The sequence below is a fragment of the Rhinopithecus bieti genome, unplaced genomic scaffold (assembly GCF_001698545.2).
Source record: "Rhinopithecus bieti isolate Rb0 unplaced genomic scaffold, ASM169854v2 scaffold_5153, whole genome shotgun sequence".
Taxonomy (NCBI): domain Eukaryota; kingdom Metazoa; phylum Chordata; class Mammalia; order Primates; family Cercopithecidae; genus Rhinopithecus; species Rhinopithecus bieti.
The window spans coordinates 183,651-199,232 of record NW_016804751.1 but is presented as its reverse complement, the minus strand read 5'-3'; the positions used below and the strand labels follow the sequence as shown (position 1 = coordinate 199,232).

The 15,582-nt window shown below is 36.7% G+C and overlaps 1 protein-coding gene across 1 annotated transcript in view; it reads left to right on the top strand.

Annotated features, from left to right (window-relative positions):
• Window positions 1-15,582, top strand: part of OTOGL (otogelin like) — a 181,164-nt gene that overhangs the window by 46,371 nt on the left and 119,211 nt on the right. Inside the window, exons 18-23 of the mRNA XM_017870369.1 lie at window positions 1,540-1,664; window positions 4,535-4,744; window positions 5,952-6,117; window positions 6,756-6,830; window positions 9,306-9,358; window positions 10,950-11,112. Coding sequence (XP_017725858.1) covers window positions 1,540-1,664; window positions 4,535-4,744; window positions 5,952-6,117; window positions 6,756-6,830; window positions 9,306-9,358; window positions 10,950-11,112 — 792 coding nt within the window. The remainder of the gene's footprint in view (window positions 1-1,539; window positions 1,665-4,534; window positions 4,745-5,951; window positions 6,118-6,755; window positions 6,831-9,305; window positions 9,359-10,949; window positions 11,113-15,582) is intronic.

The following is a 15,582-nucleotide window of genomic DNA, read 5'->3' as shown; positions in this document are numbered from 1 at the left end:
CTGTCTGCCTCTTTCTAAGGCACCAGTCTCTGCCACATATAAACATTTAGGTGTGATAAGAGTACAGGATGATATTTCAGAGTCAGAGATAACTTGTGAACAGTGTTTAGCTTTCCAACTTAAGTAGTTAAAATTCTTTCTTCACAAAGGTTAATGTGAATATGCAGGCACAGTGGAATAGAAAATATTAATTACTTGAAAACGTATTTTGTATGCCTTATTATAGTAAGTCGACTATGGTGAGCTGAAAGGTTATTTTATAAAATGAAAGACAATAAATAGGTCCACATTTTAGCTCCTATTTTTAAAATTTATTGTTTTAAAGTAAACTAAATGAAATCAGAGAGCCAAGCTCCAAGTTCCACCTGGAAACCTTGACTACAAGTATCACCCTGACCTATTTTATTGTCCTTCAAAGGAGCGGAGAGAGAAGGAAGGGAAAAGAATGAGAAGAAATAAACTAGCACAAACCATGCAATTACTTTGAGTCTCAGTGTTCTTAAATAAACAAAACGAGATTTTGTACTAGGGTGTTTGTTGTGGTTCTTTACTGTTATGGGCTAGTTTGGTTTTGAGGAACAGGAAAAGGAAAGAAGGACGAAACGGTGGCGAAAAGGAAATGGCATGTGTTGCTCCCTTTTTTTGTCCTCTCTGTCACTCTGTTGAGCAACTCCAGTGAAAATAGTTCATCTATAAGGACACTAGAGAAAGCTGAGATAATGCCTACTCTTCCACTTAGCTGTAGTGGAGGAGTTAACACAGTCAGGGTTGTGGTGTGGTCAAAAACTTCCTGCGGGAGATCTAGTTCAACCTGATTCCCTAAGAAGTCTTGACAGTGTCTGGCACATTGTCCAATAGGGGTTGTCACTTAATAAATGTTGGTTGATGAAGTAATACATCAGAATGGCTGCTGGGGGTGGAATTGCAGTGTTTGTCTCCTAAACACTGTTGTAGTTTTAAGATAGATGTTTTTCATTTGGTTTGCCCACTTCATAATGGAATCTTGATATTTCAGATCTCATAATGGAAATTGAAATATTGAACTGGATATATAGACTCTTAATATTTTGAGATATTTGTCTTTACTTTGAAAATAATCGGGTGAAATACCCACACTAACTTCCCCACGTGCACCCTAAACTATACACATGCTAAAGTTTTGGTTGTGTGAGTGTGTATGGTTAAGTCAGGGAAAACTGGGTTTGAATCGTGGCTTGGATACTTATCAGCTTAGTGTAATTTAATATTTCTCTGAGCTTCTGCTTTGCTTTCTCTGTAAAATGGGGAGAAAAGATATTTTTCTTATAAGGTTGAGATGAAGATTAAATAAAATCATGTATGTCTACAATTTGGTACATTGTAAAATGTTAGTAATATGGAGCTTAATACTGTTGTACTTTTATTAAACTGGTAGAAAATTTCAAGCTCTAAGATTTCCTTGTACATTATGAAAAATAGTATTCTCTTATTTAAATATCTGAAGGATATGAACAAATAAATGAGAGATACATGAAGGTGAGCATTATCTTTGCTTTCTAGTTCTCCATCAGGCATGATAGAAGGTACACCACAACTTCATGCAAATGCGTGGAGAGTTTCTTCTACCTGTTTTGCACCTGTTCATGTCCCAGTGGTGGACCCCTGTAACATCAATCAACAAAACAGTAAGTTTTGCATGTAAACTTCCTTTCTGCTGTAAACTTACGGAAAAGTTCTATGTATTACTATAATTTTATAAGATTAGATGGTGAGTTTAAATTCTGTTTTTCTTCATTATGGTAAAATCAATGCCATTCCTCATGTATATATATATTTTTGCTTAATATTATGCCTTTACATATGTCTTTTATGTAATCTAGGTTGTTTTTTAAGAACCTGACAAGGACTTTTATTTCTTATTTTTCATTAATAAATTTTCGTATTTTAGGTGTTTAAAAACCCCTTGTTTGCAGATGTGGACTAGTATTTGGAAGTTTTCAGAGTCTTTAAATGCTAAAGAAAAGCCTCTGGGAATCCTCTGAGAATGCTGTGATAGTCCAGGGATGTTCGATGTCAGTTATTACCATCTCATTACAAGTTCCTCCTCATAGCATATATTATGGCTTTATAAGCAGGAAGCCAGTGATCCAAAGAGGCTTTGTGCCATCGAGTGGGCAAGAATTTGAGATGGTCATGCTCCAGAGTTCCAATTTGTAATGACAGGGCAACCCACATGCTAAGAATTTTTGATTGCATTTTTTAAAACTAAAGCCCCAGCAAACCATGTTAAAGTCTAGTTCACTTTGCAATAAAAAAGATATACATGTATATATTCAGATGGAAGATATACACAAGGCATACACATATATATAATTGTGAAAAAGTTAATGTACATGCTTAAATATTCTTATAATTTTATTTTTTCCTTTAATCATCTTGGCTAGTTCACTATTTTGATGTAGTTTTGAAAAATACATTATTCATGTTGGTTGAGCATTCATAAGAAGCTAGCAGTTTATGGATTGTGTAGTGGTTGTTGGGAGGATTCTGTTGATTGCCATATTGTTTTTATTATTAACATGGAATTCTGGTATGCTGGAAAGAGCACAAGATACTTTTGCTCTTTGTGCTGTCTATTTTTTTTTTAAATCTAAGCCAGCTTTTCAACTTGAAGAAGTTTGGTAACCTCTTTGATCATTTTTCTTATCTATAATAACAGGGCTAGACTAGAGTTTTTTGGTTTCATGAATGACTACTTTTAATCTCATTCCCATTTAACAATACCTTCCTCCATTCTGTCCCCAACTTTCAACTAATCTACTCTGCCTCCTTCAGCTACTCTTGTTTGGTTTGTTTCTTTCTTGGTTTCCTCCTGGATATTGTAGCAACTTTATTTTTTATTTTTTAACAACATGTTAAAGTTGAAGTAGGGTTCAATTGATAAATTCAGTTTCCCAGTGGTCATTTTTTAGTTACCTCCTTTATTATATGCTATTTTGCTCTATTTTCTACCACTTTTCTTCCCATACCCCATGTCTTTTATATATATATGAAACTGAAATATTGAACTGGATATATAGACTATTTATATTTTGAGATATTTGTCTTTAATGTGAACTACCCACACTAACCTCCCCGCATGCACCCTAAGCCGTACACATGCTATATACATGCATATATATTTGATATTAGCTTTTTTTTAGCTTTACTATGAATTGTGATTTTTAAAAAACAATTTCAAATAGGTAAATTCAGGAATATCCCGAAAGAAAGGAAAATAAATAGACACAAGTCAATAACTCTGATCTAGATTCTAAAGTATATTTTGTTTTCATGAGGATCTTCTTTAGTTATCCTTAACTTGTCAGTGGAATATACTTTGATCTACAAATTATTAGGCCTTTTTGGTGGATTACTTTGCTCTTTCAGGATCCTTGGCATTAAGAATATATATTTAAACAGTATACTGCTATATACTGCTATAGTTTAAGTCATTTGTTTTATATACATATACATACTGAATGCAAAAATATCATACTTGAGCAATTACCATGTTTTCTTACCAATACTAAATATATGTAATATACTCAACAAAATAAGTTCAGTATAATTCCTTAGTAGTGAAAAAACTGATCTCCAACAGCTTATCTGGTCTGTCAAAGGCAATGACAATGAAAAGATTGATTAATTTTATCTGTTAGGAAACCGATGCAAACTAGGTCCACTATATCAAGAAACCACAAACCTACCCTCTTTCAGAAAGATGGAATCTGAATTGTTTTGTCAAACTTGGTTACTTCTATAAAAGATTATATACGATAAGTCATTCTCAAGGGAAAAATCAACAGATTTCAAGAAATGATTACACAGATGTCCTCCCCTCCCCAGGTGATTTTATAGTTATATCTCATGGCCTTTAGCATATACCCCAATCCCCAATTTCTATTCATTATTTACTTATTCATTCATTTATAGATTTATTTATCAAACATTATTGAGCGTCTAATATCTGCCTGGCATTGTACACTGTGCATTGTGCAGACATTGAGTTCAATGACTATGTGGCATCTGACACATTACCATCCATTTCAGAGACTCCACTGAAATGAGATCATTCCCAATTCTTCCTAGACAATTGTGTATTACAGAGTTGCCATAACATCCACAATATGGAACCACTTTATTTTGTGTGGATGTCTGGAAATAAGCCTCCCAATACGCCCCAATTCTTTATAGTAGGTTTCCTAAGATGATCCTCATGCAATGGGATGGTTGAGGCCGTTGCTTCTCTCAACCCTTCTGTTGCTCATGCTATTCAGGTACAATACACTATTGTTTTTCCTAAAAGACTGTTGAATATGGATTAAGTGCTCTTACCAATATTATAAAAAATAAAAACCGTATAAGCTGAAATTGTTCACTCTTGTATTAAAAGTAATATGCACTACAGTATATTTCTGAAAAAGTGAAATGCTTGGATAATTCTGGAACTTGATACTTAGGGGTAAGATCTGAACTATTAAATAAGATGCTAATGGGGCTCTTTGTCTGTTAGTTGGGTATGCAGCACACTGTGATGTCATCCACCAGGAGCTCTTTGCTCCTTGCCACATCTATATTAGCCCTGGCCTGTACTATCAGCTCTGCCGCCATGATGCATGCAAGTGTGGAAGCTCCTGCCTGTGCAATGCTCTTGCCCACTATGCCTACCTCTGCAGCCAGCATGGTATTCCCATTGATTTCAGAGCTCAGATTTCTTTCTGTGGTGAGTACAACAGCACAGATAAAGACTATCAGATAATACCTTAGAGACCTCTATGTTTGTAATGACTGCTTTTATTTTTTAAATGAAAGGTCAATATTGCATATAAGTTATTTGAAATATTCTCATAATGTACAAACATGAAAAGCAAATGAAATACTTAATTTCTTAAGATCAGAGATATGTTGGATAAGACCAATAACTTTTGACTAGTTTTATGTTAAATGAAAGTATCGTAACTATGCTTTGAAATATGCAACAAATAATTTAAAACATTTGAAAAATCCTTATCATGGAAATGTCATATCTAAATATTAGAAAGTATGGAAAAGATTATGTAATACAGTGACGCAGTTGACTTGTACTTAAATAGATGTTATGCAACAGGCAATTATTATCAAATTGTTGGGGCTTTAATTTTCACACTATGTTGTCTGCCATTTTCATTCATGGTAGATTGTTTCCTTGTGTGTTTTATAATTTTTTTATCAGCAAATTTTTACCAGCACCCCTCCACCCCCATTAGAATCTTTTGTGACTTAGGTTTTAGGGGTACCACTCTCTCCACCTCCTCATTCCCTCAGTGGGTTTTTCCAGTTATTCCAGGGGTATCATTGGCTGGTGTTGATGTTAATTGCTCAATTTTGGCTTTCTAAGACAAAAATAATATAAATATAAAAGTAATGTAAATTCATATACCAAATTTGTTTAGGATATCGTCTAGGATTTTGATTTCTTAGAGGTAACTTTTTAATTGCAGACCCAGCAGTTAAGAGAAGATTTTCTATCATCTTTCTATACTATGAGCCAATTTCTTCTAGTCTGGGGGTTGACAAATTACAACCATTGGGTCTCCTGCATTTTTGTGAATAAAATTTATTGAAATATAGTCATGCCCATTTGTTAGTGTGTTGTCTGTGGCTGCTTCTATACTACAAGGGCAGAGGTGAGTAGCTGTGACAGAGACTATATGATCTGCAAAGCTGAAAATATTTCCATTTGGCCCTTTGCAGAAAAAGTTTTCCAACCCCTGCTTTAGTCCTTCCTTTTCGCTGAGGATGATGCTCTTTGAGCATCCAAGTTAAGGGTCTCCCAATTCCTTACCTTGTAATGGGCCAGCTTTCATTTTCTATCACATACCTCTAAGCAGGCATAAAATGTTTCTATGTGCCATGGGAATCTTTCTCAAGCGATACTCCTTTGTCCTTAGCTGTGGTGTGCCAGAAGGGCATGCTGTACCATCGCTGCTCCTCGTTCTGCCTCCGTTCCTGCATTTCTCTCTCTTCCCTGGAGCAGTGCAATGATGACTGTGCTGAAGGCTGTAATTGTCCGGAAGGCAAATTCTATGAAGACACTCTTAACTTTTGTGTACCCATGTAAGTCACAGAAACAGGTTGGCAGCATCCTGTTTTAATCCCTTTTTCTTCTTATGGGCTAAATGAGCTTTCATCTTTACTTTAAAACAACAACAACAACAACAACAACAACAACAACAACAACAAAAACCGTGCACATGTTCATCAATAGCTACTGAAAGAGCTAAGGAATCTCTGATGGTTGATCTTGAAGTGTACTACTGCTTGTTTTTACCATAGTCAAATCAATAACAAGGTTTGTGTTTCACTGTCACATGGCAAACTTTAGTAGCAGGACTTTAATATCTCAGCACTCACAGATTTCTCAATTTACACATGAAGTAAAGCCTTTTGTTTTATACATAGTGTTAAATGATATATCAGTTATGTTTCTCTGAATTGCATTCAGTGATTTTTCTTGTGACTAAAACAACACAGTTTGTGAGTTGTATTTTAGAAAACAAAATCTGGAGCCACACAAAACTTCATGTGTAAGCATCTTCCGCTATTTGTGTGATAGGATTGCATGCAGTCTTGTAGAATAATGCAGACCTTAGAGTGTACCTTACAGTGACCAATGGAGAGCACAGGGTCGGCTTGAATTTTAGTGATTTTTGAAAAAAAATATATCCTATTTAATTTACTTTTTTTTCTTACAGATTCCACTGCAGGTGTCATTATAGAGGCAGTGTTTATCAACCTGGAGAGCTCATCCCCACACCCTCGGGCTTATGGTAGGTTTTGATGATGGGGATTGTGTTTGACAAATTATGTATGTGCTAATATAATTTCTTAACCCAAACTGTAAGTTGAAATAAGACTTCTATAATTAAAAAATAAAGGTAACAATGTAATCTTTAACTATTTTATGATCATATGATTGTATGTATATGTACAAACACAGATATACATAATACATGCATATTGGACATTTCAAAGTGAAATAACCAAGTTTTGTACTCATAACTGAAGAAAGGAGTTATGAATTTAAGTATCTCACAGTGAAATGAAAGTCCTTTGATCATTTTTGGTTATTACATAGAAGTTAGGGGTGAAGTACGTGTTTAAATACTACAGTATTACTGAAATGGCTCAAAAAAAGCAATTTTGAAAAAGATTTGAAAAATGTCCTGCACAGTAGTAAGTGTGCCTCCTCCCCAGGCCCATCAATACTAGAAAGATAACACTTAATCATAGGATAACACTCATTCTGGTTATAACATTTCTGTTGAAAATCTAGGCGTGTCCATACAGCAGTCCATACTTACATATAATTCCTAACCTCCCCTTTTTAGTTGCCCCATTGGTGCCTACAGATAATAATAGACAGTAGATAATAACAATAATAATAATATCTAACCATTACTGTGTACCTTCTTTTGTGCTGGCACCATTCTAAATGTTTAATATTTATTATGAAAATACTCATCACCATAACCCTAAGAGATAGGCAATGTTGCTTTATCCTGATTTACAGGTGAGGAAAATGGGATACAGGTGGCTAAGGACCCTGACACTAAAGCTGGGAGTTAGTCCCAGGCAGCCTGGCTCTGCAGTGCTTTTCTCCTGCTTGATTGCTCTGCAGCTGATTTTTGTATTCACAACGAATATTGATTATGTTCAATTTACCTTTATCTTTATCTCCACCTCTTTTCCTTTCCACATCAAGACACATTGGCAACTAGCTTTTGGATCTTTCTGTGGTAGGCAGTACTGCTATTCACAGTTTTCCAAGGCAGAGCTCTGGGAATCATTTTCGACTCTTTCCTCCTGCTCAAAACAGCTAATCAGTAAATACCCAGCAACTTGAGATTTTACTTGATTTTACTTTCTACACGTAGTCAAAAGCCATTTCTTCCTTTCCATCATCACTGCTTTAGCAATCAGTGTGTCTCACTCTCTCTTCCCTGGACCTTCCTCTCTGGTGTTCTTGCCTCTAGTTTTTCCCCTCTTTCATTCTGCCAAGGTGTCATGTCTTTTTGGATTTAACATAATTAATGTATGTAAACTTAGCAAAAACAAAGTAACCATCTCTCCTCAATGAAAAAAAAAATCAAAATTCACTTAATATAGTGACTTTGTTAGCCATTCCTTTTTAAAAGCCTTTGTCCCAGAGTAAGTATGATATGGAAGACCTGGATGTGTGATCTGAGACCTGTCTGTCTCAGTTCCTCTGTGCCAAAGTGTGAGCACATTCAATCAGAGGTGACTCACTCACTGGTGAATCACACCTCTGAATGTCATTCTAGTGTTCAACTATGCATAGCATATTTTTCATGTGATGTGGACTGTATATGTGTGTCAGCTTCTTCATCTGGGCTTAAATATAGAACATATGATCTGGTCCAAAGCTGAAAGAAAAACTGCATTGGAGTTATTGAGAACTGATGTGTTGTTTTCTATCATGTTATCTTCTTCAGGGATTTTCAAGGTTAATTTTTCCTATATGCGGCTCTTGGCTTTTACCCTGACTTTAGAATGTAAATTGTAAGGAAGCTATGACTCCACCCTATCTTCAATGCTGCTGCTAAAATGATTCAAAGCAACCATATCACTTTTGTGCTTAAGGTCTTCAATGGCTCACCTCATGGTAAAATCTTAGCATCTTCTAGGAGCTAGCCTCTGCCTCTTTTAGCATTCTCACAGCCAGTCCCTTCCTGCATTGCACTTTGCTATGTAGAATGTGGCTTTACTTCTTCATGGTTTATGTGTTTCCACTGAGTGTTATAGCCTTCCTACCTTAGGTGTGCCATAACATCCATCCACTCTTCAAAACTGTTCAGATTTTACTTCCTTTGATTCCCTGATGTTGGTTGCCAACCGACTTTAAAAACATTTTTTCTTTGTTTTACTTCTATCTCTTAACATATTTCTATGTTGCATGTGTCACACTGTATACATTATTTATTTGTGTGTCTTCCCCTCCTACAAGACAAATTATGTTAAGGACTATGAATTTTAGTGTTCGTATCTCCCATGCCTGTCTCAATGCTCCACACTTACAGGTGTTTGATAAAAAGTGTTGTGTTGAAATAGCGCGTTCCTGAAATAGGACCTAACCCAATAGCTTGTAAAAAATTCTGTGAGAAAAATTGCATTTGTATGATGTACTCAATCAATTCTTGTACATTAGATTGTTGTTGAAATTCAGGAAAAAAACAAAACAAAACAGATTTGGTTCCATAAATTAACTATTTATTTACTTCTAGCCAGTGTTCAAATGGGACTGTGAAATGTGATGAATTAGCAACGCCCTCTGCTGGTAAGATGTTAAAAGACGTTTTCCTGAAGGAGGATGCAGCTCTGATATCGCCTCCACTCCTGGCAGAAGTTATCAATCACCTCTCCTTCCCAATGTGCATGGCTATAGCCTTGGGAATGTTCTTCAACATGGTGTTCCAGTGCTTCCCAACTTTTTCCACATTGAAAATTATAATTTTAGGGCGCTCTGGGTTGAACATATGAGTCAGCTCAGGGGCAGAGCAGATCAACCCAGGGATGCTGCCTAGATGTTGCCTACCGCAGAACCACCTCAGGCATCCCAAGGACTTTAGGGATATGTATCTAGGCAACTATTGTTACTGATTTGTGGGACAGAAATTGGGAAACTCTAGACCATCACTTCTCAGATTTTAATGTGCACATGTGGGGATCTTGTTAAAATGTAGATTCTGATTCATTAGATCAGGGGTGATACCTGAGATTCTACATTTCTATCAGTGGCCAAGATAACATTAATACTTCTGGTTCCTGGACTGCATTATGAGTAGCAAGGCTCTGGGACTAATAGCAATAAATTTAACATGGCATGTAAAATGACATTCACTGTCATCCCTTCAGAATGTCATTTTAAATATCTTTCCTAAGGTCTTATATATTAGGACCACATGTATTATTTATTTTCATCATATAAAGAGCCTCAAATTCTCAGTTACTGTGGGCAAATTCTAGGCACATAATAAAACAACACTTGCTTTCATAGATTTTAATGGGCAGGAAGAGTGTAGGCTGATAAAAGTAATTGTGAGCTATTATTGCTTTGTTATGTACTTGAATGGCCTGGTATATATTATTATTAGAGAGCTTTGAATTACATGCCCTGAATTTACTTTACAAGGATTCAGACAAGCCTAGGGCTTCTTTACAAGACATGTTTATGGACCACACACATTCAGTAGCTACAGGGCCATCCTGACTGCCCCATTTGACTCAGAGTGACTCCGGGTCAATGAAGGGAAGCCCAGGTGGCTAGCCTTCTCACAGAGGAACCCACAGGATTTGATCCCTCTGGCCCCACTTGAGGAAATTTATTTGATCTCTAAGAGCCCAAAAGCTTTCTGGAAGAATATGGAGCCTCTGTCCTGACTATAATTATGTCTACTTCTGCACTTCTGTGGTAGAGTGAGAACTGATACAAACAATGACTCAAGGTGAAGCGAGATTTAGAATAATCATGTGTTCATTGTAGCTTTGTAAAAGCCATAATGCTTTTACGTTATGCTTAAAAATTGATAACGTATGCTGAAAAATTGATAATATGTGTATGAATTAATAAAATATCCTGTTTTTTGACTTCAAAATTATGTTCTAGTTAGTTACCGTCTTGTGGAAGGCAGCTAACATTCTCAAACTCAAAATAGGCTTAGAATAAACCTATTTTGTGACTAAAGGGAATCTGGCTAGGGGATATTTTCAAGCTCCTTAAAAATCACAGAGTAAGAACATCATCTATTAATAATTGGTAAAATATTGTATGGTGAATTTTGTTTTGATGATGAGTGCATGCCAATATGATTATTTGTCTATGGAGCAGATACAAGTTAAGGACATTTTGTCTGTGCTTACATCTGAAGTTCACATCTGCCCAGAGGGAAAAGAGTATTTCGACTGCAGGTTTCCTGACCCCGAATTACCAGCTGGTGGTGTTAATTGTGAGACTACATGTGCAAACCTAGCCATGAACTTCACCTGCGCCCCGTCCTCACCCTGTATAAGTGGCTGTGTTTGTGCTCCAGGGTAAGCCTCTTCTTCATAATACAGAACATTCAGGATTGGCCTGAAAGCACAAGATCTCCTGAAAACATTCTTTACAGAAATAGCCAGAATTGTTGTTCTGACTAGTGCTTAACTGGGTTGGTAGCTAGAAGACTATTGTAATTATTTTGCTTTGCTCATGTAATATTGTGAAATATTATTAATGGAATACACTGAATTGAGGAGAAAACTCGTTTTTGGATGAAGCTGGAATTTCTCCCCTGATGAAACTGCAATTTTGAGAAAGTGACACAATTAATCACTCTTCATTCAAAACACTCTTCAAGTGCATTTGTAAATATGCTGTTGTGCAGTTACTGGTGTTGATGTGAAGTTGTAATAGCGATGCCAACTGTTTTATCTTAAAGAAAATAGTGTATTGAGGCTACAAAGGGCAGGGGGTAACAGTGGGAGCTCTGGCTTCAGACACACCACTGCTCAAATCCCAGCTCTGACACTGTTAGTGGAGTGATTTTTCTGTAAGTTCCTTTTAAGCCTCAATTAGGCATTGTGATATGTGGATGTGTGTGTGTGTGTGTGTGTGTGTGTGTGTTTAATAAATATGAGCCACTATTTCATGGCAGCATATCTTACTCTTATCTTCATAAGTATTCTTCCATTGCAGAAATGCCTAGTATGCGTGAAAGACAAACAGAGAATCTGGTAGCTATTGGCTTCCTCACAGGAACACATATAATCTGGCCTCCCTGCCCTTCCCTCTTCTGGTAATGAAATAGAGGCCGTGCAGAGGGAGTGCCGTCTAAGGCAAACAGGTCACCCATTCTTCCTCAATGAACATGTTCACACAAAGGGATTCCTGGGATCAGCTCATATAAACCAGGAGCAAAGAAGAGCAAGGTCTTGTGGTTTGTTTCCCAGGAGAATTGCATTTGTCTAAATGGCCCCCATCTGGAAGAGTTTGAGGAGCCAAGTAACTTGGGACTGGCATTAATCTTTTTAGAAAGAAAGGACATAGCAGGCAGAGAAAAGAAGGTCACAAAAGAACAAGTGCCCATGGCTGGGAAAATAAAGACAGGTAGAAATTAGGCCAAAGAGCAGATAAGCAAGGAAGACATTTTAGTAAAAAGGAGAAGGGAAATAAAACCTTTATTATGGTAGAATAATTAAAACCCACATTGCTTGATTTATTTGATTTGATTGTGACTCTTAGGAATGCATGACTAATTAAAGCCATATCCTAATTTTATTTTATATGCTGTGCTTAAGCTATTATCTTTTAAAATGTATTTACTGTCACCTTTGACGTTTAGTTGGACAATGATTTATTTACTGGCTAAATCTCATTATAAAATGTTAAGGAGATTTCCTCCTACCTTCTCTGATTGTATTGAAATAAATGTGGTTAGAATTGACTTAGAGGCCTCTGATAGATTTGGAAATATTTCATTAAGATAGCTTTCTCTTACAACGTTGTTTATGGTAATGTGATTTGCCATGTCTTCTGTGTGACCTTGTCTGGCTCATTTTGGCACAACAGTCCAGTGTGACTTATTTCATGTGGCTCCTAACAGTGCCAGCAGTTTAGTGACTATAAAAGGACCACATAACCCTAATTGAGAAATCACTGTGGATTGCAGAAATGGAAAGTAGTATAGAGGAAAAGTCAGATAGAAATGGCTTCTATGCTGGCCCTCCTTATAAGCTGAAGTACCTTACAGCAAGTTACTTAACCACTTGAAATCTCAAGTTTCTCTGTTTAAAACGGGTATAACAATATATTTACTTCTTGGATGACTGAGTATATGCTGCACACCAGCTATATAGTAAGCGCTGAGGAAATGTTTATTTCCTATCCCGCTGCTCAAACCTGTTTAAAGCAGATACAGACATACCTTGTTTCATTGTGTTTTGCTCTATTGCACTTCACAGGTGTTGCATTTTTTTTACAAATTGAAGGTTTGTGGCTATCCTGCTTCAAGCAAGTCTGTTGGTGCCATTTTCCAATAGCATGTGCTTACTTGTTGTCTCTGTGTCACATTTTGGTAATTTTTGCAGTATTTCAGAAATTTTTCATTATCATTATATCTGTTATGGTAATTTGTAAACAGTGAACTTTGGTTATCATGTAATCATTTCAGGGTGCCACAAACGGTGCCCATATAAGATGGAAAAATTAACTGATGAATGTTATGTGTGTTTCGATTGCTCCATGTAGAGGCCATTCCACCATCTCTTTCCCTCTTCTCAGGTCTTTCTATTCCCTGAGACACAATACTAAAAGTAGGCTGATTAATAACTCTACAATAGTCACCAAAAGTTCAAGGGAAAGGAAGAGTCACACATCTGTCACCTTAAATTGAAAGCTAGAAATGATTAGATTTAGTGAGGAAGGCATATTGAAAGCTGAGATAGGCTACAAGCTAGTTCTTTTGCAACAGCCAAATTGTGAATGCAAAGGAAACGTTTGCAAAAGAAATGAAAAGTGCTGCTACTCCAGTGAACCCACACATGGTAAGAAAGCAAAGCAGCTAGCTGATATGAAGAAAGTTTTAGTAGTCTGGATAGATCAAATCAGCTGCAACATTCCCTTCTGCAAAGGCTTAATCCAGAACAAGGCTTTAACTCTTTTCAATTCTCTAATGGTTGAGAGAGATGACAAAGCTGTAGAAGAAAAGTTTGAAGTCAGCCGAGGTTGGCTCATGGAGTTTAAGAAAAGAAACTATCTCCATAACATAGAAGTGCAAGTGCTGATGGAGAAGCTGCAGCAAGTTATCCAGAAGATGTAACTAAGATAAGTGATGAAGGTGACTACACTAAACAATAGATTTTCAATGTAGATGAAACAGATTTATATAGGAGTAAAGTACCATCTAGGACTTTCATAGCTAGAGAGAAGGCAATGCTTGGCTTCAAAGCTTCCACGGACAGGCAGACTCTCTTGTTAGGGGCTAAGGCAGCTGGTGACTTTAAGTTGAAGCCAATGCTCATTTACCATTCAAAAAATCCTAGGGCCCTTAAGAATTATGCTAAGTCTACTCTAGCTGTGCTCCGTAAATGGAAAAACAAAGCCTGGATGGCAGCACGTCTGTTTACAGCATGGTTTGCTGAATATTTTGAAACCACTGTTGAGACCTGATGCCTAGAAAAAAGATTACTTTTAAAATATTACTGCTTACTGTCAGTTCACCTGGTACCTGGGAGCTCCAGTGGAGATACAGAATGATATATTAATGTTGTTTTCAGGTTTGCTAACACATTTATTCTGCAGTCATTGATTAAGTAGTAATTTCAAATTTAAAGTCTTATTATTTAGGAAATACATTTCACGGGGTTATACCTGCCATAGATAGTGATTTCTCTGATGGATCTGGGAAAAGAAAATTGAAAATATTTTAGAGAGTATTTCCTATTTTAAATACCATTAAGAACATTAGTGATTCATGGGCAGAGGTCAAAATATCAACATGAACAGGAGTTTGAAAAAAGTTTATTCCAACCCTCATGGATGACTTTGAGGGTTTTAAGACATCAGTGGAGGAAGTAACTACTGATGCAAAGGAAATAGCAAGAGAACTAGAATTAGAAGTGAAGCCTGAAGATATGACTGATTTGCTTCAATCTCATGATAAAACTTGAATGGATGAGAAGTTGCTTCTTATAGATGAGCAAAAAAAGTGGTTTCTTTTTTTTATTATTATTATAAGTCCTAGGGTACATGTGCACAACGTGCAGGTTTGTTACATATTTATATATGTGCCATGTTAGTGTGTTGCACCCATTAACTTGTAATTTACACTAGGTATATCTCCTAATGCTATCCCTCCCACCTCCCCCGACCCCATGACAGGCCCTGGTGTGTGATGTTCCCCTTCCTGTGTCCAAGTGTTCTCATTGTTCAATTCCCACCTATGAGTGAGAACATGCAGTGTTTGGTTTTTTGTCCCTGCAATAGTTTGCTGAGAATTATGGTTTCCAGCTGCATCCACATCCCTATAAAGGACATGAACTCATCCTTTTTTATGGCTGCATAGCATTCCCTGGTGTATGTGTGCCACATTTTCTTAATTCAGTCTATCATTGATGGACATTTGGGTTGGTTCCAAGTATTTGCTATTGTGAATAGTGCTGCAATAAACCTACGTGTGCATGTGTCTTTATAGCAGCATGATTTATAATCCTTTGGGTATATACCCAGTAATGGGATGGTTGGGTCAAATGGTATTTCTAGTTCTAGATCCTTGAGGAATTGCCACACTGTCTTCCACAATGGTCGAACCAGTTTACAGTCCCACCAACAGTGTAAAAGTGTTCCTATTTCTCCACATCCTCTCCAACACCTGCTGTTTCCTGACTTTTTAATGATCACCGTTCTAACTGGTATGAGATGGTGTCTCATTGTGGTTTTGATTTGCATTTCTTTGATGGCCAGTGATGATGTACATTTTTTCATGTGTCTATTGGCAGCATAAATGTCTTCTTTTGAGAAGTGTC